This window comes from Neofelis nebulosa, chromosome 1 (assembly GCF_028018385.1).
Source record: "Neofelis nebulosa isolate mNeoNeb1 chromosome 1, mNeoNeb1.pri, whole genome shotgun sequence".
Lineage (NCBI taxonomy): Eukaryota > Metazoa > Chordata > Mammalia > Carnivora > Felidae > Neofelis > Neofelis nebulosa.
In genome coordinates, this window is record NC_080782.1 from 232,186,109 (window position 1) to 232,213,256 (window position 27,148).

The 27,148-nt window shown below is 34.7% G+C and overlaps 1 protein-coding gene across 6 annotated transcripts in view; it reads right to left on the reverse strand.

Moving 5' to 3' along the window:
- The window catches only part of PDS5B (PDS5 cohesin associated factor B), a 192,253-nt gene that overhangs the window by 86,451 nt on the left and 78,654 nt on the right, over positions 1-27,148 (reverse strand). For all 6 annotated transcript variants that reach the window (XM_058687917.1, XM_058687906.1, XM_058687927.1 and 3 more), the window contains exons 7-12: positions 24,352-24,432; positions 17,290-17,430; positions 15,324-15,439; positions 12,358-12,452; positions 2,943-3,088; positions 944-1,095 (exon numbers count right to left, since the gene is read on the reverse strand). In XM_058687917.1, coding sequence (XP_058543900.1) covers positions 944-1,095; positions 2,943-3,088; positions 12,358-12,452; positions 15,324-15,439; positions 17,290-17,430; positions 24,352-24,432 — 731 coding nt within the window. The remainder of the gene's footprint in view (positions 1-943; positions 1,096-2,942; positions 3,089-12,357; positions 12,453-15,323; positions 15,440-17,289; positions 17,431-24,351; positions 24,433-27,148) is intronic.

Consider the following 27,148-nt stretch of genomic DNA (forward strand, 5'->3'; position numbering starts at 1 on the left):
AACTTTATAAAAATAATAACTACGAAGTTTCTTTGATAATGTTAACATAAGATACCCAGTTTCTAGTTCCTATAACTCATAAAATTGTAAGATGGCCCACTGGTTCTTAATTTTCTCATTCTGATCTGTTATAGGCACTACCATCTGGATCTAGCAATTTAAAATAAATTCAATCAAGTGAAATCAATTCAGACTGCAAGCAGGAATCACAGATCTATCAACTACTAAATGCTTAGGATCCATACAAGATCTAACTTTATGCTGCAATAGAAAAATACAAAGATTATATTCAGATAATGTGTTTCATATTAAATTATAACCTGTCTTTTCAGGCTTGAGTACAAACTTTTTATTAAAACTATCTTGGGGCGCCTGGGTGGCGCAGTCAGTTAAGCGTCCGACTTCAGCCAGGTCACGATCTCGCGGTCCGTGAGTTCGAGCCCCGCGTCGGGCTCTGGGCTGATGGCTCGGAGCCTGGAGCCTGTTTCCGATTCTGTGTCTCCCTCTCTCTGCCCCTCCCCCGTTCATGCTCTGTCTCTCTCTGTCCCAAAAATAAATAAAAAACGTTGAAAAAAAAAAAATTAAAAAAAAAAAACTATCTATAATCCAAAGGGTTTATTTTCATTTATTTGAAAAAAATGTTATTTGAAAAATTACTTATGAAATAAAATTTAAATTACACACATTTCTACTTTTAAGTATTACTCTTCAAAAACAGTATACAAAAATGAACATAAAAGCTGTATCCATCCCTAAAGTCATATGTACCTTACTGCTTCATTTATGGCTTTGGTGGGAGGAAAACTAGTCACTATCTTTAATTTGCAGTAAAAACTGAGGAGAGTTTCAAGTTATAAAGAAAACAGTTTGCCTAAAACAGCGTTTCAACAACAGTTAAATACAACACAAAAACCAGATATTTTACCTAGTGTCGTTAACTTACCGATCATCAATACTATTTTGATAATATATATGTAGCAGTTTGTCTTTGATCCATGAAATCTGTTTTGCAGCATCTTTTCCAGCTGCTGATTGTAAAGCATACTTCTTATAAATTTGGGCAAGTCCCATCATGGCTTCTTTGCGCACCCTCCACTTAAAGTAAAAACAAAAATGTTTTCTTATAATTTAAAAATGCTCCCATTATACTTCAGGAAAGTCTGTTTTCTTATTTTTAAGTTAGTTACTTTACACAATACATTTTCATCAATCCTCAGATACTGGATATCGATTTATAATGACTACGAAAAAAACACAACTATCATTTTAATATATCTACTATGAAAAGTACAGAGATATCAACATGTGTAAAGAATTTTAATGTTTTAATATCTTAAACCCATTGCCTACACCTAAAAAATAAAAGTTAATCACAATCTAAAGTCACTTACGATTGGTGACAGAAAACGTGTTACCAAATTTTAAAAGGCAAAGACTGAATTAATTGTGACCTATCCCTTATACACTTTTTCCAGTTTATGGTCTATATTAATCATACTTCAATTAAAGGTACATGATGCTGGTTTTATCAAATGCTAAATATGAAGCCACTTGGTTCATTTTGTGTATTTGAGAATCAAGTTCAGGTGTAAAAGGAATGTATTCAACTGTTTTTTTTAAGTATTTATTTGCTATAGTATATCTAATACTGCTTATCTTGGAATGAGTTTATCCTTTAATTTTACACAAACACAGCACTACAATCAGGATGTCAGTAATGTTTAGAACTTCATGAAACTGCACAGATCATCCATTTTTTTCTCCTTTGCAGTCCGTCATTCATAGTGACATTCTTCCCTTGGTTTATCTCATCCATCCACCAATATACATCAAAAGACTTACTCATAAAGAGGGAATTCAATTTATCTGTAGAAACTTCCTAATTCTCTATCTTAACTCTAATGCCCCAAACTGCTGCTTTAAGGAGAATTTAAAAGAGTATATTCTAATACTACCAAGAACATAAATATATTCAATTACTTTTTGGTATCCAATTAATATTTATATGACTGAACCAAGTAGCCCTAAGATGAATACAACATGATTATCAAAAATTATGTGCATATATGCGATCCCAACAACACACAGACACTTAGTTTAAATTCCAAGTCTAACTAAGAGAAAGACTACTTGAATACTTAGAAGGCAGTTAGCCTACCATGATGCAAATCTCCTTTTCCTTCTTTACACCTTTTGGCCTTTTCATTAATACCCCTATGATATATTCAATAAAGACAAGTCTAAATTTATTAGTTAAAATAAGTTGTTCCAAATATCTATAGATTTGGAGGGAAAACCATGCAATTCCTGCCCATCTGTACTTCACCCACAACCAGCATTATCAAAGAGAACATTATTAAGTGAAGATGGCAAAATCAACCTTATCAGCGACTATTAAAATGTTGTAAAGTATTTACCTAAAGAAGCCAATGATTGCTGAGTGGAGCCAGTAGGTGCTCACTCAAGAAGAAAGGGTTTAGGATCACAGAAGATAAGCTAGAAGCATGCTGCTCTACTAGGTATAGCTTTACCAAGTTGAAAACGTGTTATTTTTCTATTCCACAGAAATTATAATACCACCAGCTAAAGAACTATTAACTGATACCGATAGGAAAGGAAAAAGAAAAGAGAGCCAACAATATAAGAAAGCTGTGTCAGTTATTAAGGCCCTTTACAAGTCACTGATTAAAACTAGCGTCCAGGCTAAACACCTGACTACCATTTAGAGCCATCTCACTTTCAGGATGAGAATAAATAATCTCAACTTAAAAAACTAACAAAATTTAATGTAACAAAAAATAAAACCTTCTCATAAATATTAAAATGACCCCCTCAAAAAGGGTTAATTAATTACATTTAAATCTCAGTATTTTCAAATGAAATACTATTAAACTTCAAGTATTCAAAGTGAAAGCCTGCTACTAATTATTATTCCTACTCACCCGTTTGTCTAACGTTCTTTCTCTCACAAAGTTAAGTAAGTGATCGTTGACCAGAAGAATATCCTTTTTAGCAGCTGTAACTATAGACACGATAACATCATGTCTAATAGCTTCCTCAGGGTCATGTGACCTCACTTTAAGATACTCTGAAAGATAAAATTTTATTGATTAAAATGGAACTTTAACAATTAAAATATTTTTAAAAGTTGTATAAAACAACAAAAGCGAAACCTAAGTAGAGGGTTCAATGTTTCAAGAAAATTAAGAGTAGTGGAGAGAGGGGAGTAGAAATGAAGGTCAGTCCTTCAGTCAAAATAGAGTAGTTTACATGCAACCAAGTAGGGTTGAGCAGCAGGGGAACAGGGTAGTGTATTAAGGAATTCCTAACCTCATTAATTAAACCATATAAATGAAGTAAGAAGTATAATAACTTTAAATATCTCACTTGTTTTTTGTTTCAATGTTTAAAATATTCAAGTCAAATGGACCTACTAGGAAAAGGCTAGAGTATTCACGTTTCTATCCCTTAACTATGGAAAACCTAAGGTTTCTAAAAGAACAAAATTAAGATACCAGCCACCAAGAAACAGGATTATAGGAAATACCACAAGGCAAGTTCATCTGACTGAACTGAGAAAAGCCAAAAGGAGCACAGAAGAAATTAAACATTTAACAATTAGGAGTGGCTGGAGGAAGATCTTAAAGTCAAAAACATTGCAGTTCAGATCTGGCACTGAGAAAGCTGAAAGAAAAAATTAACACTCTTCAGTAATGCTACATGAGGCTTAAGAAAGAGATACTACAACTGAGCAAAAAAATCCAAACATTATTCAGCTTTTTCTTATAAGACCAGTAAGCTAAAATTTCATTGCTTGGATTTGGAGTAATACACATAGTCATGGCTATATGCAGCAAATCGTGCTTATGATTATAAGTGGATTTACTTCCCTATAAACTGATAGTTTAGCAAATAATTACAATGCAAACACCTATAAAACCACTACCCTGGTCTTAAGCAATTTCACCTTAAGCATTCCCTAAAAGGAACTATTTCCAAAAATGAGAAAGACAATATGTTGCTTAAAAATAAATAAATAAATAGATAGGTAGGTAGGTAGGTAGATAGATAAATAAATAAATAAAGGGGTGCCCAGGTGATTAAGCATCCAACTTCGGCTCAGGTTGTGATCTTATGCTTCATGAGTTGGAGCCCCACATGGGGCCTGCTGCTGTCAGCTCAGAGCCCAATTCAGATCATCTGTCCTCCCCTCTCTGCCCCTCCCCCGCTCACACTCTCTCTCAAAAATAAAAAAAGTGAACATTAAAAACAAAAATAAAAACTTCTGAAGAAACAGAAATGTTATTTACCTAACTCAATAAAAAAACTGCTTTTAGTATTGATTTCAAATGAAGTATGTAAAATAGATCAAGTTCACTTCCCCACCAAGATAAACACAGGAGTTTTAGCTTTCACAGTACTTGTTTCAAGGGCAACACATACCACTTTAGGTGTCACTAAAACAAAACCAATGACAACACCATCAATTTTAAGATGTATCCCAATTTCCCTAAAACAAATTTTTCATATTAAAGCAGGGTATATACAAGAGCTATTAAATTACAGATCTTAACTGTGCAGAGGAAGAGAAAACAAAGGAGAAAGAAGAAATTCTCAGCATGACAAAGCAGCTGAGAATTTCTTCACAATATGGCCATGTCCCTCAAAATGTAGCTGAAGGCACAAGGATGAATATCAAACACACTGTAAATAAAGATAAACGTGAGTGTCTAACATACATTAATCTTAGCTCACTCCTGAAACCCTATGAAAACATCTTTTAAAAGAGACAAGTACAAAAGATCAGAGCAAAAGAGATTTTTCAACAAAATTGTGACAGACGTATGACTTCTAAACAAAAGAAAAAGTTGAAATCCAAAAAGGAAAGAGATTAATAAATAAGCTTATTTCCAGGGTAGAAGAACCATGGAAACACTGAGAAATTCAAGGCACCAAGGAATGAGAAAGGCACAGATAAAGAATGCTGTGAAATGAGAAATGGTTGAAAATGTGCATAAAAAGTACTGAGACTCCTAGATTTTTTCAGAGATGTCTTTTAGTCAACTACAAAAATTAAAATGTATAGTTTATAGTGATACTGGCCTATCTCAAGATGCAAGAAAAATCTAAAATAAACAACCTAACCTTACATAAGAGCTAGAAAAACAACAAAACCCAAACCCAGCAAAAAGAAGGAAATAATATAGAGCAGAAATAAACAATAAAGAAACAAGAACAACAAAAATAGGACAGATCAATGAAACCAAGATCTGGTTCTTTGAGATGATCAAAATTGATAAACCTCTAAGCCAGACTCCCCCCACATACACCAAAAAAAAAGAAAAGAAAAAAGAGAGGACCCAAATAAATAAAATCATTAATGAAAGAGGAGAAATAATAACCAACAATACAATTCTGAACAATTGTACCAGAATATTATGAAAATCCATATGCCAACAAACTAGACAACTCAGAAGAAATGGATAAATTCCTGCAAAAATCTAACCTACCAAAACTGAAGCAGGAAGAAATAGACCATTTGAACAGACCAATCAACAGCAATGATCAGTAATCAGCAATCAGTAATCAGCAATCAGTAATCAAAAAAATTCCCAAAAAACAAAAGTCCAGGACCAAACAGCTTTACAAATTCTACCAAACATTTAAAGAAGAGTTAATACCTTTTCTTCTCAAACTATTTCAAAAAAAACAAAAAAAACAAAACAAAAAAACAAAACAGAAGAGGAAGGACAATTTCCAAATTCATCCTATAAGGCCAGTACCACCCTGATATCAAAACCAGATAAAGATACCACAAAAAAAGGAACTATGGGCCAGTGTCTCTAATGAATACAGATGGAAAAATCCTCAACAAAATCTTAGCAAACTGAATCCAACCATGTATTAAAAAAATCATACCCCACAATTAAGTTGGATTTACTCTTGGGATACAAGGGTGGGTCAATATTCACAAAACAATCAACCTGATATATCACATCAATAGGAAAAAGGATAAAAACCACATAATCATTTCAATAGATACAGAAAAAGCACTCAACAAAGTACAACATGCATTTATGATAAAAATCCTCTACAAAGTAGGTCTAGAAGGAACATACCACAATATGGTAAAGCCCTTATATGAAAAAACCACGGCCAACATCATACTCCATGGTAAAAACTGAGTTTTACCCCTAAAGTCAGGAACAAGACTAAGATGTCCACTTTCACTTTTATTCAATATAGTACTGAAAGTCCTTGCCAAAGCAATTAGACAACATAAAGAAATAACAGGCATCCAAAAGGATAAGAAAAAAGTAAAACATTTACTATCTGAAGATACAATACTATACATAGAAAACTCTGAAGACTCTACCAAAAAACTACCAGAACTGATCAATGAATTCAGTAAAGACACAGGATACAAAATCATTGTACAGAAATCTAGTTGCATTACTGTACACTAATAATGAAGCAGCATAAAATGAAATAAGAAAACAATCGCATTTACAATTCCACCAAAAACAATAAATTATCTAGGAATAAACTTAACCAAAGAGATCAAAGACCCGTACTCTCAAAGCTATAAACACTGGGGCACCTTGGTGGCTCAGTCAACTGAGCATCCATTTCTTGATTTAAGCTCAGGTCATGATCCCAGGGTCATGGGATCAAGCCCCTCATCAGGCTCTGTGCTGAGTGTGAGGCCTGCCTGGGATTCTCTCTCTCCCCCTCTACTCCTCTCCCCCCACTCACATGGGTGTGCGCTCTCTCATTCTCTCTAAAAAATTAAATAAATAAATAAAACACTGATGAAAGAAATTCAGGACAACACATAAAAATGGAAAGACATTCCATGCTCATGGTTAAAAGAACTAATACTGTTAAAATGTCTATACTACCCAAAGAAATGTACAGATTTAATGCAATACCTATCAAAATATCAACAGCATTTTTCATAGAACTAGAACAAACAATCCTAAAATGTGTATAGAACCACAAAAGACCTCAAATAGCCAAAGCAATCTTGAAAAATAAAAACAAAGCTGGAGGTATCATAATTCAGGATTTCAAGTTATATTACAAAGCAGTCGTAATTAAAACAGTATGGTACTGGCATAAAATTAAACATACAGATCAATGGAACAGAACAGAAAACCCAGAAATAAACCTACAATTATATGGTCAATTAATCTTCAACAAAGGAGGAATGAATATACAATGGAAAAATGTCTGTTCAACAAATGGTGCTGGGAAAACTGGACAGTACATGCAAAAGAATGTATCTGGACTACTTTCTTTCACCATACACAAAAATAAACTCAAAATGGATTAAAGATCTAAATGTGAGACCTGAAACCATGTAAATCCTTGAAGAGAGCACAGGTAGTAATTTCTCTGACATTGGCCATAACAACAGTTTTCTAGATATGTCTCCTGAGGCAAGGGAAACAAAAGGAAAAATAAACTATTGGGACTACATCAAAATTAAAAGCTTCTGTGTAGCAAAGAAAACCACCAACAAAACTAAAAGACAGCATATGGAATGGGAGAAGATATTGGCAAATGATATATGTGATAAAGGGTTAGTATCCAAAATACAGAAAGAACTGATATAACTCAACACTATAAAAAACAAACAATCCAATTAAATAATGGACAGGACACATGAACAGACATTTCTCCAAAGAAGACAAACAAATGGCCAACAGACACATGAAAAGATTCTCCTCATCACTCATCATTAGGGAAATGCAATTCAAAACTACAATGAGAGATCATATCACACCTGTCAGAATGGCCAAAATGAACAAGAAACAACAAATGTTGGCAAGGATGTGGAGAAAGGTCAACACTCTGGCACTGTTGGTGGGAATGCAAACTGGTGTAGCCACTATGGAAAACGGTATGGAGTTTCCCCCAAAAATTAAAAATAGAACTACCCCACGACCCAGCAATTACACTACCGGGTACTTACCCAAAGAATACAAAAGCACTAATTCAAAGGGATACATGCAGCCCTATGTATACTGCAACGTTATTTACAATAGCCAAATTATGGAGAAAGCCCAAGTGTTCAGTGATGAATGAATGGATAAATAAGAGGTGGTATACAGATACACATACATAAACACACACACACACACACACACACACACACACACGCACACACACACACACATATACACACACAAGGGAATATTATTCAGCCATAAGGAAGAATGAAATTTGCAACAACATGGATAAAGCTACAGAATATAATGCTAAGTGAAATCAGTCAGAGAAAGACAAGTATTGTATGATCTCACCTATATGTGGCATTTAAGAAACAAATCAGCAAAGGGGGGGGAAAAAAAAGAGACAAATCAAGAAACACACTCAACTATAGAGAACTGATGGTTACCAGAAGAGAGGTGGGTGGGGGGATGGGTGAAACAGGTGATGGGAATTAAAAAAAATAATTAAAATGCACCCAGAGTCTGAAAACTAGGAAATCATACAACACAGTAACATAAATGTTTTATTAAAAAATGAAACTACAAAAAAAAGAAAAATGAAACTACATAGTATCTTTTGGTCAACTTTCACACAAACAATGGTGAAGACTAAAAAGGTTACTGGTGAAATTTTTCACATATAAAATGTATTTTAAATAGCTATAAAAACTGAAAACATCTATTATTTAGCTAACAGTAAATTGTGCATTGGAATTCTGGCTATGGGATGGGGCGTCTGGGTGGGCCAGTTGGTTAAAGCATCTGACTTCGGCTCAGGTCATCGTCTCAAAGTACCCCATCGAGCTCTCTGCTGTCTGCTGGGAGCCCACTTCAGGTCCTGTCTCCCTGTCTCTCAGCCCCAAACCTACACACGTGTTCTTTCAAAACTTTTAAAGAAGGAAACACTTTTTAAAACTTCTGAGGAAGAGTGACGATGGCAGAGAAGTAGGGGACCAGGATTTCCCTCTCCCCTCAGACACAGCTTATTGAGGTCAGATCACTCGGCACACCCAAGAAATCAGTCTGTGAAGTAACAGAAAGGTCTCCACAGGTGACAGGAGACAGCTTGGAGGGACAGGGGTGCATGTATACGAACTGGGGGAGATAAAACAGCGCAGGCACAGAAAAGGACAGAAGGAAGAGAGAGACAGAGAGGCTGTGGAATTGCAGTATTGTGTTAGTACAAGAGAAAAACATCTCTAGACCACGGACTGGGGAACAAGAAATATAGAGAGTGCCAATTTCTACTTTGCAAACAGCTTCAGGAGCTGAAGACTGGAGTTTTCAAAAGTGCACGGCTTTCTCCAGACCAGAGTGAGCCTTGTAAGTGTGGCTGGCAGGCAGGGAGCCAGCCTTGGGGTGCAGTAGAGATCTGAGCACCGCACTGGCAAAGAACAGTCCACTTCCCGGAGTACTTTGGGAAGAGGGTTTAGTGCCTCCCCAAGGACAAAAGACCCTGGAGGTGCCAGCCCAGGGCCCTTCATTGGCAGGGCTCAGTGGCACTACACCAGGGCAGAATCTGCGAGGTGCAGGGCACCTTAAGACATCAAGTTTTGAACCCCAGCCCAACACCTAGGAGGCACGGGAGACTGTAGAGCAGGGTAAGCCTACTGGCAGCGCTATTTCTGCCTCAACAGTATGGTTTGAGACACCCGGTCCGGGGAAAGAGAGACTGGGGTATTACCATTTTTCTCCCCATCACCAACATGGTGGGACTTCAGGACAGTGGTTCCCAGTGGAGGCAGGACCCCCTTATAACAAACCCCACCCCTCCATGCCTGGCAACTGCTTATCTACTGGAGCAGGACTGACACTGAGTGAACCAGACGGCCTCTCCACCACAAGAGCACAGCCACCGGTCCCAGGCACCAACAAACAATTGTCCTGTGGTTTTGTTCCCCACCCCTTCCTTTTTTCCAGGGTTACTTCAAGGATCAAAGCACACCTGGTGGAAGGTCCAAACAATCCACCACTAGGAGCAAGGAGAAGCTTTGTAGAGGACTGACCAGTGAAAGCAGCCAAATACACGAAAACAGAGCACACAACACACTGCAAAAACACTTCCTGAAGTGCCAGGCCCTGGATAGTGTACGACCCCTTTTTAACATAGTAGTACTCACAGGTGCAGAACACATGAAAAGCTATTAAAATACATAAAAGACAGAAACCTAGCCCAAATTACGAAACAGACGAATTCTCCTCAAAAGAAAATCCAGGAAGAAATGATAGCCAGTGAGAGAATTGCTCAAAACAGATACAAACAATATAGCTGAGCAAAAATTTAGAATTAGAGTCATAAGACTAATAGCTGGGCTTAGAAAAAAAAGCATAAAAGACAGCAGAGAATTTATTGCTGCAGAGATCAAAGACCTAAGGAATAATCTCAATGAATTAAGAAATGCTATAAATGAAATGTAAAATAAACTAGATACAGTGACAGTGACATACGAACAGAAGAACAAAATGCTACAGCAAAAGAAACGTCCAGGGAAAAAGAGAAAGAAGAAACAGACAGACACAGACAGACAGACAGACACACACACACACACACACACACACAGAAGGTAAGGAAAAGGAAAAGGAAAAGGAAAAGGAAAAGGAAAAGGAAAAGGAAAAGGAAAAGACGAAAGAGAGGGAAAAGACAAAAGTGAGAGGAAGAAAGAATCATCTAAAGATCAATACTACAAAGCAGAAGCTTAAAGAACAATCAGTCCAAATTCAGAAGTGAGTGGGTAAATAGAGGGTTCAAGGCAGGGCATCTCCCCCAAAAAGGATGAAAATGAGAAATATTTGCTGTTCAAATCTGACCGGTAGAAATTCAGCAAAACCTGAAAGCATGACTATGACAAATTATTGTTAAAAATATTATGAACTAATAATACACTTTATCATTTTCTTCATCAAAAGAAACTCAGAAGGAAGTAGTAAGATTTAAGAAGCATAAGCAAAGACCATTAAAAAAATCAGTTAAAAATGTACTACAAGCTAGTAAAGTTTTAAAAAGAGAAAGTAACAATAATATGAAAGATAGGAAGAGAGTGTGCAGTTAAAACTTTCAAGGTTCCTTGATTGTTCAGAAAGAAGTGAGAGTTCTGACTTTAGACTTCACTAATCAATTATGCAGTGAAACCACAAAAGAGAATGTTAACTTCCAAGCCCACAGGGGGAAAAGGAAAATGAGAACAAAGAAAATTAATTAAGCAGAAAAGAGGGAAACAGGAAAACAAAACAAGAAGCATGGAAAATAAAAAATATAAAATAAGTTCAACACCATCAAATTCAGTAAGATTTTTAAAACACCTAACAATACTGCATATAATTTATGGACACATGTGACATAGAAAAACAAACAGGATGCAGACCAAATTTAGTGGAGTGGGCTACCCTCTGCAAACAGGAAGAATACAATTTATGAGGGGCATTTCAACTACATCAACAATTTTTCTTTTTTTTAATCTCTTAAGGAAATACAGCAAAAATGCTAACATTTCTAAAAAAGACATAGTGGCTATCGTAGTCATCTGCTATTTTCTGAACTATTTCCTAATTTAAAAAAACTGGGGCACCTGGGTGGCTCAGTCAGTTAAAGATTGGACTTCAGCTCAGGACATGATCTCGTGGTTCGTGAGTTCAAGCCCCACGTTGGGTCTCTGCACTGAAAGCACAGGGCCTGTTTGGGATTTTGTCTCCTTCTCTCTCTGCCCCTCCCCCACCTCGAAAATAAAGAAACTTTAAAAAATTTTATAAAAGAGCAATAGTCAGATATATAATATTCTTATTACTACAAAAATGCAAAGTTCTAAACTGCCTTATAAATATACAGATTTCAGAAAAGTTACCTCCATTTAGCATAGTTTAATAAGCTTAAAAATTAATGACTCACAACTCAGTTCTCAAAATGTTAAAGAATAGTAAAGAACATCAAAGTCAAAACCTGTTCAAATCCAAATGCCTAGAATATCTTTCAAATTGTTCTTAAACTAAAGAACTAGTACTGTCTCTGGTAACACTGACTTTTTATAGGTGCTTCTAGACTAAGGTGGCACAAGAGTCAAACTTCTAGCTTCAGAGAGTAACTTCCATGATGATGAGCTGAAAGAAGACTTTACCAAATAAAGTCTTTATTTAACACAATAACCAAAAAGGGGGATACTTTTCCTATACACACACACACATATATATATACACACATATACACACACACATATATATACACACATATATACACACAAATATATGTATATATATATACACACATATATATCAGTTATACACACACACACACACACACACACATATGAAACTGATTTTTTTCACCAACAAGCATCTAGAAATATTGGCTACTGTGGGTATATAGTACCTGTTAAGTCCTTTGCTAAATCAGGATGGTTCATGAGACAGTGACTAGCAAACTTGACACATTCCAGGCGGATTGGTACATGGATGTCATTAAACCTGAAAAAATATAAAGGCACAGAATGATCTTTAAAATAAGAGAAACAGATATGTGTTTATAATCTGTATTCAATTTATATTTATTCCTCTAATTAAAAGAAAAAACAATTTATGTAGAGTAATTCAAAGTGGAAGTCAGAAGTTTTGATATGCTATATATTTATGAATGCTTTGGAATGTCGATATTAAACCAGCACAATCTCCTGAACTATGTACTTTCAAGGAACATGTATAAACAATACATGCTTGGCTCAAGCACAAAACTTAGAAGGACAAGATTTTTCCTATAAGTATTATACTTTCCAATATGCCTGTTTATATATGCATATGTGTGTACATAGTTCATAGATACATTATATAAATCCTAAACTGTGTCTGGAAAGAAAACCTTTCTTCAAAGTATCCCTTCTTAAATATAGAACATTCACAAAAGTGTGGCAGACCTTGCACTAAACCCCATATTATTTTACATGACTCTAAAAACTGAGCCCAAATTACTCCTATCCAGTTAACCATCACATTTCCGCTAATACTAAAGCCAATTTTTATATGAAGAAGTATCTTAGTATATATTTCTAAAATACTAAAACTCATTTATTGATGTCATTTAAGTATCTTTTGATCTTGTATTTCTCCTCCATCAATTTTTTTCCTTATAATTTATTTGGTGAAGTAACTGCTTTTGATTGTGTGTGTAGTGTTTTTCCAGAGTTTAGATTTTGCTACATTACATTTTTCTGATTTAAATTAATAGGCTCCCCTCTCTCCTAAATCTTATAAACTGACAGTTAGATCTAGACACCAGTAATATTCAGATTCACTGTTTTAGCAAGGCTATTTCACAGATGGCATCCTGTTCCTCCATAAAGCACGTGATGTCTAGTCATCTCTAAACTATTGATGTTGAAAGCCTATATGCATTGGTTCATCCTGGAATGCAAAACAGTGATGTTTCTTAAAAAATCTTGTCTAGTATCAACAAGAACATCAAAGTAAAGCAAGAATTTCCCACTCAGTATTTTCATATGTCTTAATTCTGTATCACCAAAAGATTTCCAAATCATGTATCACCCTATACTGTAAGAAACAAATTTAGCATTTTAAAGGGGGTGGGAAAGAGGTCTTCAAAATGAGCACCAAATTATTCATAAAAGCTTATTATTAGGAAAAAAAATGCTCTATGAAGTACACTCAAAAATGTTTTAACATCCAGTCTATGATCTCATGTAAAGTTTCCAGAGTGTTTTGAATCCAAGTACTCCATCCTTATGTACTTTACCATTTTTCAATTAAAATGTGCTATTTAACCATTACAAATAAATATAAGACCTCTTTAAAAAAATAGTCTAGGTCCTTAAACTTGGTAAGAATCAGTGAGTTTCAATTTTAGGCCATTAAAATTAAAAGAAAAAATTACAATGTAATGGAAATGTGACATAAATTTTAATCGAGATTTTTTTCCCCTTCTAAAATCTCACAAAGTCTGGGTAAATCAAGTCCTGATTTAAAGATACATTAAATGTCTGTAAGTAAAAACTGCATTTTTGTTTTACCACATTAAGTGGACTTTAAGTTGACTGGTATAATTAAACGTATAAAATATTTTGCTCTACTACCCAAGAATTTTCCATTGTTGTTTAAGGGGAAAAAGTCTAGAAATCAAACTCAAAATTACAATGGGCTAAAATTTATTTATTTAATGCACCTTGTCAAATAGTACTGAGCTACATGAGAGGCAGGAAATCACATTATGAATTTAGCACTTAAGAATTTATAAAACCTTCTACCTCATTTAAAAAATTAGAAAAATAAGGCCAAAAGAGATTAAATTTATCATCATCATCGACAGTTCTAGTATTAAGAGGGGACAGAAAAGTGGTTATAACAAATATTTCAATACAAAAAAAAAAAAAGAACAAGACTTTTAAAATCCTATTTATGACTTAATTGCATTATTTGTTATGAGAAAAATTTGGGGACAGGGGTGGGGGGGGGAGGGGTTCTCCTTTAACTTCAGGGCCAAAGTACATTTCAGCCAGGGCACTTGAGAGGTGGTTTTAACATATTCAAGGTCAGGGATACTTTTAGAAATGTAATGAAATGAACTCTTCTCATAGAAAAGAGAAGTCTACAAACACACTCAAAATTTTGCAACCAATTTCAGGTTTGTGGAAATTAAAAGCATATGGAATTCAGGTTATCATTTTCTTTAAATGAGAAATGTACAATGGAGGTTAGGAGGAAGAACATGCATATCATTTATTTCTTCATTCTGTGGATATCCTTGTCTTTACAAATGTCTCATGATTTATTTCCAGTTGGAATGAATCACTGCTATGTAATAATAACACATTTTAATTTCATGACTATAATACCTTTTGAGATAGCTTTTTAAATTTTTTAATATTTATTTATTTTGGGGTGGAGGGGGGGGCAGAGAGAGGGAGACAGAATCTGAAGCAGGCTCCAGGCTCTGAGCTGTCAGCATAGAGCATGATGCGGGACTCGAATCCAAAAACCTTGACATCATGACCTGAGCCGAAGTTAGACGCTTAACCCAGGAGCCACCCAAGTGCCCCTTGAGATAGCTTTATAAACGTATTATCTTTAAAAAAAAATAAAAGTAAAAAAATTAATGTATCATCTTTCAAAAATTAAGGGCAAAATAAGATGAAAAGAAGGGCAACTGTAAATATGGCCAATCACTACCAACATTCAAACATTTCAACATATATTAAAAAAAAAAAATCTCAAAATATAAAACCTTTAATTTTTAATAGTTCAGAAAAATATTAAATACGGGTGTTTTAAAATAATGTAAAGTAGATATAAACATATATTACTTTTAAACAGGACACCAAAGTCATATACCTGCCCAAGTAACACTGCCAGAGTGGTTTGTTTTGAGAAGCCAATTCTGAATCCTTTGCCCCAAACATTTTTGCCAGTAGTTTAACAACTTGTAGGCGTTCCTCATTATCATTGCTCTAAAACAAAACACAGACAGCTTTAAAACTATCAGGTAGATATATTCATGACAATTTTCCCATGATTTTCCTCATCTCTCAATTCCACAAAAACTTTCATGAACTCCAAATGAAAACTTATACACAAAAATGCTCAAACTTTTCAAAAAATTAAATGTTCTCTTAAATGATCTCATCATCTCATTAAAGCAATAACTCCCTACATGAAAATACATACCAAAGTCTGACTAAACGTTAGAGGCCCTTCTTACAATTTAGGCTCATTTCCATTCACAATCAAATTCAAAACCTAACTCACATCAAACCTATGCAGATCCTTGAAAAACTATTTGTTTGATACTCAAGGTGCTACAGATGTTACTGTATACTTTTTTTTTCTTTTAATTTTAAAACAATGCCTAAGCCTAGCATTAGAAGCTCCCACAATAATGACCTAACTCATCTCTATTATTTCTCTCACTATTCCTCTAAATAAGTACTTTTCAACCCTGGGGCACATTAAAATGACCTCTAAAGCATTAAAACAAAACAAAACAAAACAAAACAAAACAAAACAAAACAAAACAAAACAAAACAAAACAAAACAAAACTGCCTGGATTTTACTGCCAATAATTCTGATCAACTGGTCTGATTTAATCCCTGGACATCTGTTTATTAAGGCTCCACAGGGTGAAGATTCTAATGTGCAGCCAGGGATGATTTAAACTTACTTGATGTTACTATCCAACTATAATCCTCTGTGTTCCACAAATTGACCCAGCATCTTCCTACCTCTGTATGCTTCTGCAGTTGTTTCCTTTGTTTCAATTGTATGTTGTCTGTATCTTTTAGGACACCTATAATATCTGGCCTCTTATTAAATCTGAACTTTTTTTCTCTTCTAGATGTTGAATTTGCTGAAAGCAGGGATTATAATCCCTTACTTATATTTCTTATAGTATTAAATATTTTTATTAAAGAAAATCATATCAACCAAAAATTAAAAGTATGACTGCATTCTGCCTCATCAAAATTGCTAACTACATGAGGAAAAAAACAGAGCAGGGAGGCCAGTGAATCAAGTGGCTCACTTGAGAAATATACCAAAAATATACCCTAGAATAAAACAAGAATGATCATTTGCTGGTTTTGTGGGGTACTCACACTACCAATATGAACTGTTTATTTTTTTTTGTTTTGAAAGAGACAAAAATCTTTAGAAACAAGAACTGTAATACAGAAATCATTTAAGAACTTTTCTGGGTGGTACATCAGGTTTCATCAAAGATTATTCATTATAACCAGCTTTATTTAATCTTCCTGTAATAATTTGAAATAGAAAAGACTATTCCTCAAATCTACAAATGGAATTCAACTTGATGGGATAATTTAATGTCAAGGTGATAGCAATATGCCACCAACAGATCCCAGAGAACTATGAGAAAAGTAATGGAGCTTTCAACATAAGCATAACAGAATATGCACAAAAGGAAAATATTTCACAACATGTGAATAACAGACCCTAAACTATTTTTATTGCCTAATCAAGGGATCTTGGGAACCACTATAAACTGTGCCTGAAAACAAGCTTGATGTATAGCTATGATCTGAAAAGTCAGTCACAATCTAGAATTCATTTGGAAAACATCTGAAGAAAAATACTACCGTAAGTCATTAAGTAACTGCTATCTGCTAGGCATCACCCTGGGCACTGGAGATAAACAGGTAAAGTACAAACATGTAATTAATAACAGTAATATACCACAACATCTGTAATATCCAGCTAAAAACCATCCTAAGAATTAAAGAGCCACAAATAATGCTCTTTGCTAATGTGGCTGACAGACCATATCCCTTTTAGAATAGTTACCTTTAATTTAAATTCAAGCTGGGGTAAAACTGAGAGCAGCAAATGACTATCAATATTATAGAGCTCCAAAATTAAGTCAAAGACATGCTCTGACAAATCGCTGATAGATGTTTTCCCAAGCATCAGAACCTGATTAAAAAACTTTTGAGAAAGAAAATTTATCATTAATTGAAATGGCATAGACAAAATGAATTTTCTAAAATCTTCATTATTATTCAATTAAATTTATTATTATTTTATACAAAATCAAACTAGGTTTATCAAAACATTTTCTAACAGTAGGTAGGAAACTACAGGCTAGTTCACCTTGTACATGAAATTCACCTTCTACACAACAAAAGATAACTTGCACTAATTTATCAATTAGCTTATCAATCAACACTCTACCTACCATATGTACTTTATTTTTCATTATGGTACTTACTATATTTTAAGTTGTAATACAGTTATATTTGTGTACATGTCTTAATTTCCCTACTAGGTAAATTTCTTAAAGTCAAGAGATCACATCACCTTGGCATGTATGGAAGAACACTGAAGAAAAAGCCTTGTATCTTCACAGAAGGAGCCAATTCCATTTTTAAAACATACAATTTTATATTTATAATGCAAAACAACCTCTTTTTTTGTTTACTTTTGAGAGAAAGAGCGCAAGCGGAACAAGGGCAGACAGAGAGGGAGACACAGAACCTGAACTAGGCCCCAGGCTCTGAGCTGTCAGCACACAGCCCGACGTGAGGCTTGAATCCACATACTGCGAGATCATGACCTGAGCCAAAGTTGGGCGCTTAACCACCCAGGTGCCCCCAAACAACCTCTTTTTTCCTTTGTATTTTATTTATTTTTTAATTTACATCCAAGTTAGTTAGCATATAGTGCAACAATGATTTCAGGAGTAGATTCCAGGGATTCATCCCCTACATATAACACCCAGTGCTCATCCCAACAAGTGTCTTCCTTAATGCTCCTTGCCCATTTAGCCCATCCCCCTCAAAACCCCTCCAGCAACTCTATGTTCTATTTAAGAGTCTCTTATGTTTTGTCCCCCTCCCTGTTCTTATTTTTGCTTCCCTTCCCCAATGTTCATTTGTTTTGTATCTTAAAGTCTTCATATAAGTAAACTCATATATTTGTCTTTCTCTAATTTTGCTTAGCATAATACCCTCTAGTTCCAACTATGTAGTTGCAAATGGCAAGAGTTCATTTTTTTTTATTGCTGAGTAATACTCCATTGTATGTATGTATGTGTATATATCACATCTTCTTTATCCATTCATCTATCAATGGACATTTGGGCTCTTTCCATACTTTGGCTATTGTCAACAGCACTGCTACAAACACTGGGGTACACTATCCCTTTGAAATAGCACACCTGTATCCCTTCGATAAATACCTAGTAGTGCAATTGCTAGGTTGTAGGGTAGTTCTATTTTTAATTTTTTGAGGAACCTCCATAGTGTTTCCAGAGTGGCTGCATCAGTTTGCATTCCTACCAGCAGTGAAAAAGAGATCCTCTTTCTCCACATCCTCACCAGTATCTGTTGTTGCTGGAGTTGTTAATTTTAGTCATTCTGACAGGTGTGAGGTGGTATCTCATTGTGGTTTTAATTTGTATTCCCCTGATGATGAGTGATGTTGAGCATTTTTTCATGTGTCAGTCCGTCATGTGGATTGGATGTCTTCTTGAAGAAGTGTCTATTTGTGTCTTTTGCCCATTTCTTCACTGGATTGTTTTTGGGGTGTTGTAAGTTCTTTATAGATTTTGGATACTAATCCTTCATCTGTTGTGTCATTTGCAAATATCTTCTCCCATTCCATCAATCGCCTTTTGGTTTTTCTGATTATTTCCTTCACTGTACAGAAGCTTTTTATTTTGATGAGGTCCTAAGAGTTCATTTTTGCGTTTGTTTCCCTTGCCTCCAAAGACGTGTTGAGTAAGAAGTTGCTGCGGCCAAGATCAAAGAGGTTTTTGCCTGCTTTCTCCTTGAGGATTTTGATGGCTTCCTGTCTTACATTTAGGTCTTTCATCCACTTTGAGTTTATTTTTGGGTATGGTGTAAGAAAGCGGTGCAGGTTCATTCTTCTGCATGTCGCTGTCCAGTTTTCCCAGCACCACTTGCTGAAGAGACTGTCTTTTTTCCATTGGATGTTCTTTCCTGCTTTGTCAAAGATTAGTTGGCCTTACGTTTGTGGGTCCATTTCTGGGTTCCCTATTCTGTTCCACTGATTGCTTTTGTGCCAGTACCATACTGTCTTGATGATTACAGCTTTGTAATACATCTTGAAGTCTGGGATTGTGATGCCTCCTGCTTTGGTTTTCTTTTTCAGGATTGTTTTGGCTATCCAGGGTCTTTTCTGGTTCCATACAAATTTTAGGATTGTTTGTTCTAGCTTTGTGAAGAATGCTGGTGTTATTTTGATAGGGATTGCATTGAATATGTAGATTACTTTGGGTAGTATCGACATTTTTACAATATTTGTTCTTCTAATCCAGGAGCATGGAATATTTTTCCACTTTTTTTGTGTCTTCAATTTCTTTCATAAGCTTTCTATAGTTTTCAGTGTATAGATTTTTCACCTCTTTGGTTAGGTTTATTTCTAGGTATTTCATGGTTTTTGGTGCAACCGTAAATGGGATTGATTCCTTGATTTCTCTTTCTGTTGTTTCATTATTGGTGTATAGGAATGCAACCGATTTCTGTGCATTGATTTTATATTCTGCAACTCTGCTGAATGCATGGATCAGTTCCAGCGGCTTTTTGGTGGAATCTTTTGGGTTTTCCATATAGAGTATCATGTCACCTGCGAACAGTGAAAGTTTGACTTCGCCTTGCCAATCTGAATGCCTCTTATTCCTTTGTGTTATCTGACTGCTGAGGCTAAGACTTCCAACACTACCTTGAATAACAGTGGCAAGAGCAGACATCCCAGTCCTGTTCCCAACCTTGGGGGAAAGCTCTCAGCAAAACCACCTCTTTCTATTCTTTTTTGTCTTCTTTTATATTCTGATGAAATGTGTGTGCATATGTACAAGGTTTACAGCACTACTGAAAATCCAATTAAAAGTACACAACACACACACACCGAAAATCCAAATTTGAACAACTTTATTTCTATAAGGAACCAGCTATAAGTGGTTTCCACATTCAGATCATTTACCATATTACTACCAAAACTGGTAAAGATACATAGCATAATGGTCCAGTTCCTTTCTATTTAAAGTCTTCCAAATTTGTAAGAAATTAAGCCAGAGAATATACCACACATTCTCAACAGGATATTCTGTCTCCTTGAAGAAGTAGTTTAAGGATTTTTTATAACACATAAGCCCTGATCTCTTCTCTCAGTTACAGTCAACACAACCTGGCTTAAATAGGTTTTCTATATGGATAGTACAAAGTTCAAGACTTCACATTTCTACGTCTTTTCTGCTTACTTTAAGTCAGGTATTGAGAGAGAGCAAGACAGCAGGCATGTGCATGAGCTGGGGAGGAACAATGGCGGGGGGGTATTATCCCAAGCAGGCTCTACACCCAGTGCAGAGCCCAACATGGGGACCCAACTCATGATGGTCAGATCATGACCTGAGCCAAAATCAAGATTCAAACACTTAACCAACTGAGTCACCCAGGTGTCCCTAACTCAGGTTCATCTTTTTTTTTTTTTTTAAGTTTATTTAACTACTTAGAGAGGAAGAGAGAGAGAGCACGCAAGCAGGGGGAGGGTCAGAGAGAGAGGAGAGAAAGAGAATCCCAAGCAGGCTCCATACTGTTCAGGTTATTCTTAAATGAAGTTTGTTATGTCTGTGAGCCTGTACAAACTAAGTATCCATGATGTGTGTGTGGCGGGGGGGGGGGGGGAGAACAAATTCTATTTTACCATTCTTTCTTTACTCGTTTTTAAAGTAACTTGTTTGTTGTCCTGGTTTATCAATATTGTGGGAAAAGAATTTCATGACCTCTGAGGTTAAATTCTCATTCAGGCTGAAAATAAAATGGCTTTGTTTTCATTCACAAATTTTCTCGTGTATAAAAACAGTAAATCTAACCTTTCCTTAACAAAAACACAATAATCCTTTCCAATCTGGCCACCTTGTCACATGATCTAATTGTCTTCTTCATCAGTCTGGAGAAAACTCACTTGAAAATTAAAAAAAAACAAAAAATCACTCCCTGGGTTAACTTCTTATAAATTTCATCAATAACAATTATTTAACATTTATAATCTCCATAAAGGCAAGGGCCAAGTCAGTCTTCTCTACTGTATAGGAAGAGCTTGCCATAGTGCCTGACAGAGTAGGTACCCAGTACACATTTAGCAAATGAATAATATGCAGCAGGTAGTATAATATGAGTAAAACAATCCATGTTCTCCATAAGGACTTATAGTGGAAGAGGCAGATAGAGGTATGATTAAAGTATTTCCTTCCAAAATACGTTAGTCTTTTATTTATAAACAGGTAACTGATTTTCCCACTACAAATTTATTTTATAACAACTGCCTCCTAATGTAAGGAGTATGGGTAAGTTACAGGTCAGCAAGAAATTCTACCTTAAGTTTAATGGTCAATTTTACTTACGAAAGTGCTTTCACATTAAACAAGACATTCTCTACAATCACTCCAAGCATTTTATTAACCCCATCTTACAGATGCAAATACTGAGGCTAGCAAGATTAAGCAACTTGAAACTTGTAATTAAAATGTTCTAATGAAAACTAAAATTACCAAGAAGTGATCCATGCAGAAAATTTTTTGATTTGTTACCGTACAGTGTACCCTGTACTTTTTGTTTTTGATACTGTTTTACCTTTTTAAAAATTACTTAATACTTTTTAGTTTGTTTTGAGTTGTCAAGTGACAAATTTTATATTTAAAAAATAATCTACACCACCACAGTCATTCAAGTTCTATATATCTAAGAATCACTAATTATTAAGAACTTGAATGTGTCTATAGGATATCCATGATAGTGAAAACAACATAAGCAAAAAAGAGATAGAAATGGGGTTATTATTACCTCAGTATCCTACCTCTCTTTTTGCTTGCTAATTCTCCACTAGAAAGATAAATGAATAATGGCTACTACATGTACAAGTCCAAAAAGGCTGAGAATTATTTTAATAGTGTAATTCATTTCATCCTACTACAAAACAATTAAGTTCACTAGAAAGTAATTTTAAATGTTAACTGTATAGGTTTGAGGTAGAAAAATAAGATGTGTAAGATTAAAAGAGGGAAAAAAAGCAATTCTCAATGACTTCTTAGCTAACCCTCAAAAAAGCAAAGAACAAGAAAATGAGATAAAACAATGAACAAAGTATTGGGAATAAACATACAATTGAAAGTCTACTCAGACCATTCTACTAATCTTGTGCCTCTCCTCCCCCAGCTTCTGATAAAGATACAAGAGGGCAGTTCTACTTCTGCAGGCAAGAACTACTAAGAACAAAAAATTAATATAAGGTATTAGTGATAAGGAAATGTTTTTACCTTGATTTACCTGAGATTGCTAAAAGTATTTCTCTGGTCCTTTTTCTTTTAGCTCTAATTATAAATATTTTCAAACACATACATATGTTGAGACAATAGTATAATGAACCAGAAAAAAGTCACCAAAAAAATGTGTTCCCCTAGGAAATATCTGGGTTGGCAATATCAGTTTAAATAAATGACCACCAGGAGGAGCTCACCTAGTATATCTAAAGGGCCACGGAGATAGTCATTCAGATACACTCGAATCAAAGGAAAAGGGAAGGCTAATTAATCACAGAATGCATAAGTCTGGGTCTAAACACTTCAAATGCCACTAGGTCAATAATGAAAAACAAAACAAAACAAAACAAAACAAAACTCAACCCACTCAATCCAACCAATTTACTCCAGCCAACACCCAAGACTCATAAAACCTGCAGATATCATTATTTAAATTCTCTGCCAATTTCAAGCTATTAAGATAGATTACACAATTTGATTGTCCAAACTGTGAAAATTCACCCTCCAAAACAATTTCCTTACAAATCAAATACATTTTTCCAAATCATCATGTGCTTAGAATTATTTAAGGCTATAAGTAAGTCAGAAACAAAAACTGAGATTTACCAAGATACTATTTTATAAAGTTTGTTACTAGTCAAAGCACATTTTTTCATCATGTATTTTATGTATAGACTTCAATTTTTATATACTATAGGAAATATGCCCTTTCAATAAACTTCAGGAAAATTAAATACATAAGTGATTATAAATGACTTTCTCACTCTTTTCAAGAACACTGATTTATAACATTTACATATTTGGAGGTAAGCGAAAGTGGAAAGTAGAGAGAACTGCTACATAAATTCCAGAGGCCAACACTAACACTGTGTTCTACATTTGTTCCAGGAGGCACCATTCACACAGAATGTATCTAGAGTGGTGCAACTCAAGAGTACTAAGGAGAGAAAAATAAAACTTACAATAACCTATTAGCTAAAACACATTTCTTCTGAAAACAGCTACAAGACGGTCAAGCAGATTTGGGATGATACTGAAAGGGCTCATTTCATCTCAATTCCTCCTCTTTTTCAAAAAAGGTAGTTGTATTTTAAATCTACCCCAGGAATAGCAAGATAGGCAACTGTACCAAATCGCTGCCATTAATATGTGCCTTCAACTTTAAGGTCTTGGTATTAGTTCATATCTACTTCTTGTACAATCAATTTAATCTTCAAAAAGCTCTAACTTCCCTGAATAATGAGAAGTTCTATATATTTTATCTAACATTTAGCTCTGCTTGTAATATTAGAAATAAAAAGTGTATCTTGCTAACCAAAATTAAAGATGTTCTAGTTCTAGGCAACTTGAAAGAAGTAAATGAATGAACAAACAAGAGGGGAGCTAACCACCCATAAAATATTAAGCAAGAATAATTTTAAATAAGAAGGAGAAAGAAAATATATTATTTAATAATTAAAACAACATGAAATTTAAAATTATGTAATATTACCTGCCAAAATTTTGCCTCTAGCTATCTTTAAAATTTTGGCTAATCCTTCTGACAACCAATTACAAGAAAAACTTACATTGGTAATATACGGTTCAATAGCTTGAGCTGTCCTCTTCAGTAAAGCCTTTGCCAAATCATAGGCTTGTTTGTTTAAATTCTGAAAAACATAAAAAAAAAACCCTATATTATATATATTATATTATATATATTATATATCTCTAATTATGAAAAACAAAATATTACCTGTATTCAAAAAGCTGCTCCTGAGTACATAAATGAGAAGACTATCTAAAACTCAATTCGAATAAAAGAGAAGGCAAAGACATTTTTCTTCTTTTAAGACTGACTAGTCTACTAGATCATAAGATCCCTTCCAACAAAGGAAAATTACATTCTCTTCCTATTTCATTCACAGCATGAAGTAAACCACACAGAAACGGTCAACAAATTTTTATTAGATAGGAGAGGAGATAGTCATTCTACATCTAGTCCCGAAGTCAAATCAGTTCAGCTGAATACAAACACAGGCTGTTTTACCTCAGGTCCAGAAGAACACGTCATAAGAAAATGAGCTGGGTTCTAATGTGAACAGGAATAGGGGGCCCATAGGTGGAGAAAGACAAAAGAGTTTGGGGCACCTATGGGACAGCAAACTTACTCAAGGACATCTCAGACCACAGGTAAGGCCAAGGATACAGCAAACAAAACAAACAGTAAAATATGAAAAGAAAAAAGGCAGAAGAAAAAAACATCTTAAGAAAACATGTTTCTAAGAGATTCTGGCAATGACAGAAACAATCAAGACCAAAGAGCTGAAAGAAAATTGCTAGTCCAGTTTAAACATCTTACAGAAAACAGGTACACTGTAGATATCCTAAAACTCACATTCAGCATATTTTTAGATTTACATCTATTGATGCTTCTTTTTTTTTTTTTAATTTTTTTTTTCAACTTTTTTTTTTAATTTATTTTTGGGACAGAGAGAGACAGAGCATGAACGGGGAAGGGGCAGAGAGAGAGGGAGACACACAGAATTGGAAACAGGCTCCAGGCTCCGAGCCATCAGCCCAGAGCCTGACGCGGGGCTCGAACTCACGGACCGCGAGATCGTGACCTGGCTGAAGTCGGACGCTTAACCGACTGCGCCACCCAGGCGCCCCCATCTATTGATGCTTCTACTGAATTACTTCTTTCATTTCTAAATGCCATTGGGTATTTTACTACATAATACACTACAGCTTACTCATTCTCCTATTCATAGACTTTAAACTGTATGTCTTGTACATGCTTCTTTGTGCATATTAGACATTTTCTGTAAATTCTATCTCTGCTATTTTTTAAATGGGCTGTTTTATCCTTATTTATTTGTAGAGTTTCTCTAAAATTCTACACACTAAAACTTTGTCAACTGTATGTATAACATATCTTAGTCTATATTGTCTTTTCACAATGTTCATAGTACCTTAGAGCATAGGGAAGTTTTTAAACTTAATGTAACCAAATCTATCAATACTTTCCTATTTGGCTTGTGCTCGCTGTATCTTTCTTAAAAAAATTTCTTCTACAATGAGGTTAAGATGTTGCTTTATATTTTCAAATAAAAATTTAAAGATTTGTTTTTCAGATTTGTATCTTTATTCTACCTCTTACTTTTATGTATGGTATTAATTATTTCCCATATGGATTTTCAATTGTCCTAAAACCAATCATTAAATAAACAGTACATATTCCCTTCAATGACCTATACTACCCACACTTTGAAGTTTCTATGTAACTATGCATCTATTTGTAAACTCTCCATTACTTCCATATGTCCCGTTGCCTACTACTGCCTGATTATAGTCAAAGGGATATGGAAACAGTGTCTTAATACTAGGTGGTAGAGTAAGTCCCCACTATTCTATTCTTCAAAATTAGTTATTATGGGCCATTTACTCTTCAATGTGAATTTTAGAATCAGTCAAATTACCCACACACACACACACAACACACATTCAAACTTTCTGTTTTGACTGGATTATCTATTAGTATGCATAAAACTGGAATCATGATGATACTGAGTTTCCCACCCATAAACATAACAAATCATGCAGAATATCTAAGTCTTCTTTTATACTTTTTCCTGAATTACAATGATTTTCAGCATAATCGTCCACATTTTTGTGAAATTTCTAAATAGTTCAAGTCTTTGTTAAAGCTACAAATTTATAAAATTATACCAACAGCCTTTAATATATTGATCTTATATCTAGCAACCTTGCAGAATTTTATTTGTTTTAGAAAGTTATCTATACAGTTTTGTGTTTTCTACACAGGCAGTCATATAATCTGCAAATAATTTCAATTTATTTCTTCTTTTTAATCCTTTTATTTATCTCATTTTACTCCACTAAAGACACTTAATTGATGCAGATTAGAAATGGCACAGTTCCCTTTTTCCTGAGTAAATAAGTGTTCCTAACTCCAAAGAAAATTCTTCAGTATGTACCATATGTATAGTATCGTACATATTCTTACCACTTTTAAAATTTATTTTTTATATTTTAGTTAACATGAAGTGCAATATTGGTTTCAGAAGTAGAATTCAATGATTCATCACTTACATACAACACCCAGTGCTCATGACAAGTGACCTACTTAATACAGACACCTAGGCCATCTCCCACTCACCTCCCTCCATCAACCCTTAGTTTGTTCTCTATCATTGAGCCTTTTGTGGGTCATATCCTTATCACTTTGCTAAAAGGTTTTTATCATAAATTACACTAAATTTTATCAAATTGTCTTTTTCTACATCTACTGATACTTTTTTCTTTGATCTGTTAATTTACACAAATATCTTAGTCTCTAAGATTCTCTAATGTTTATCCATT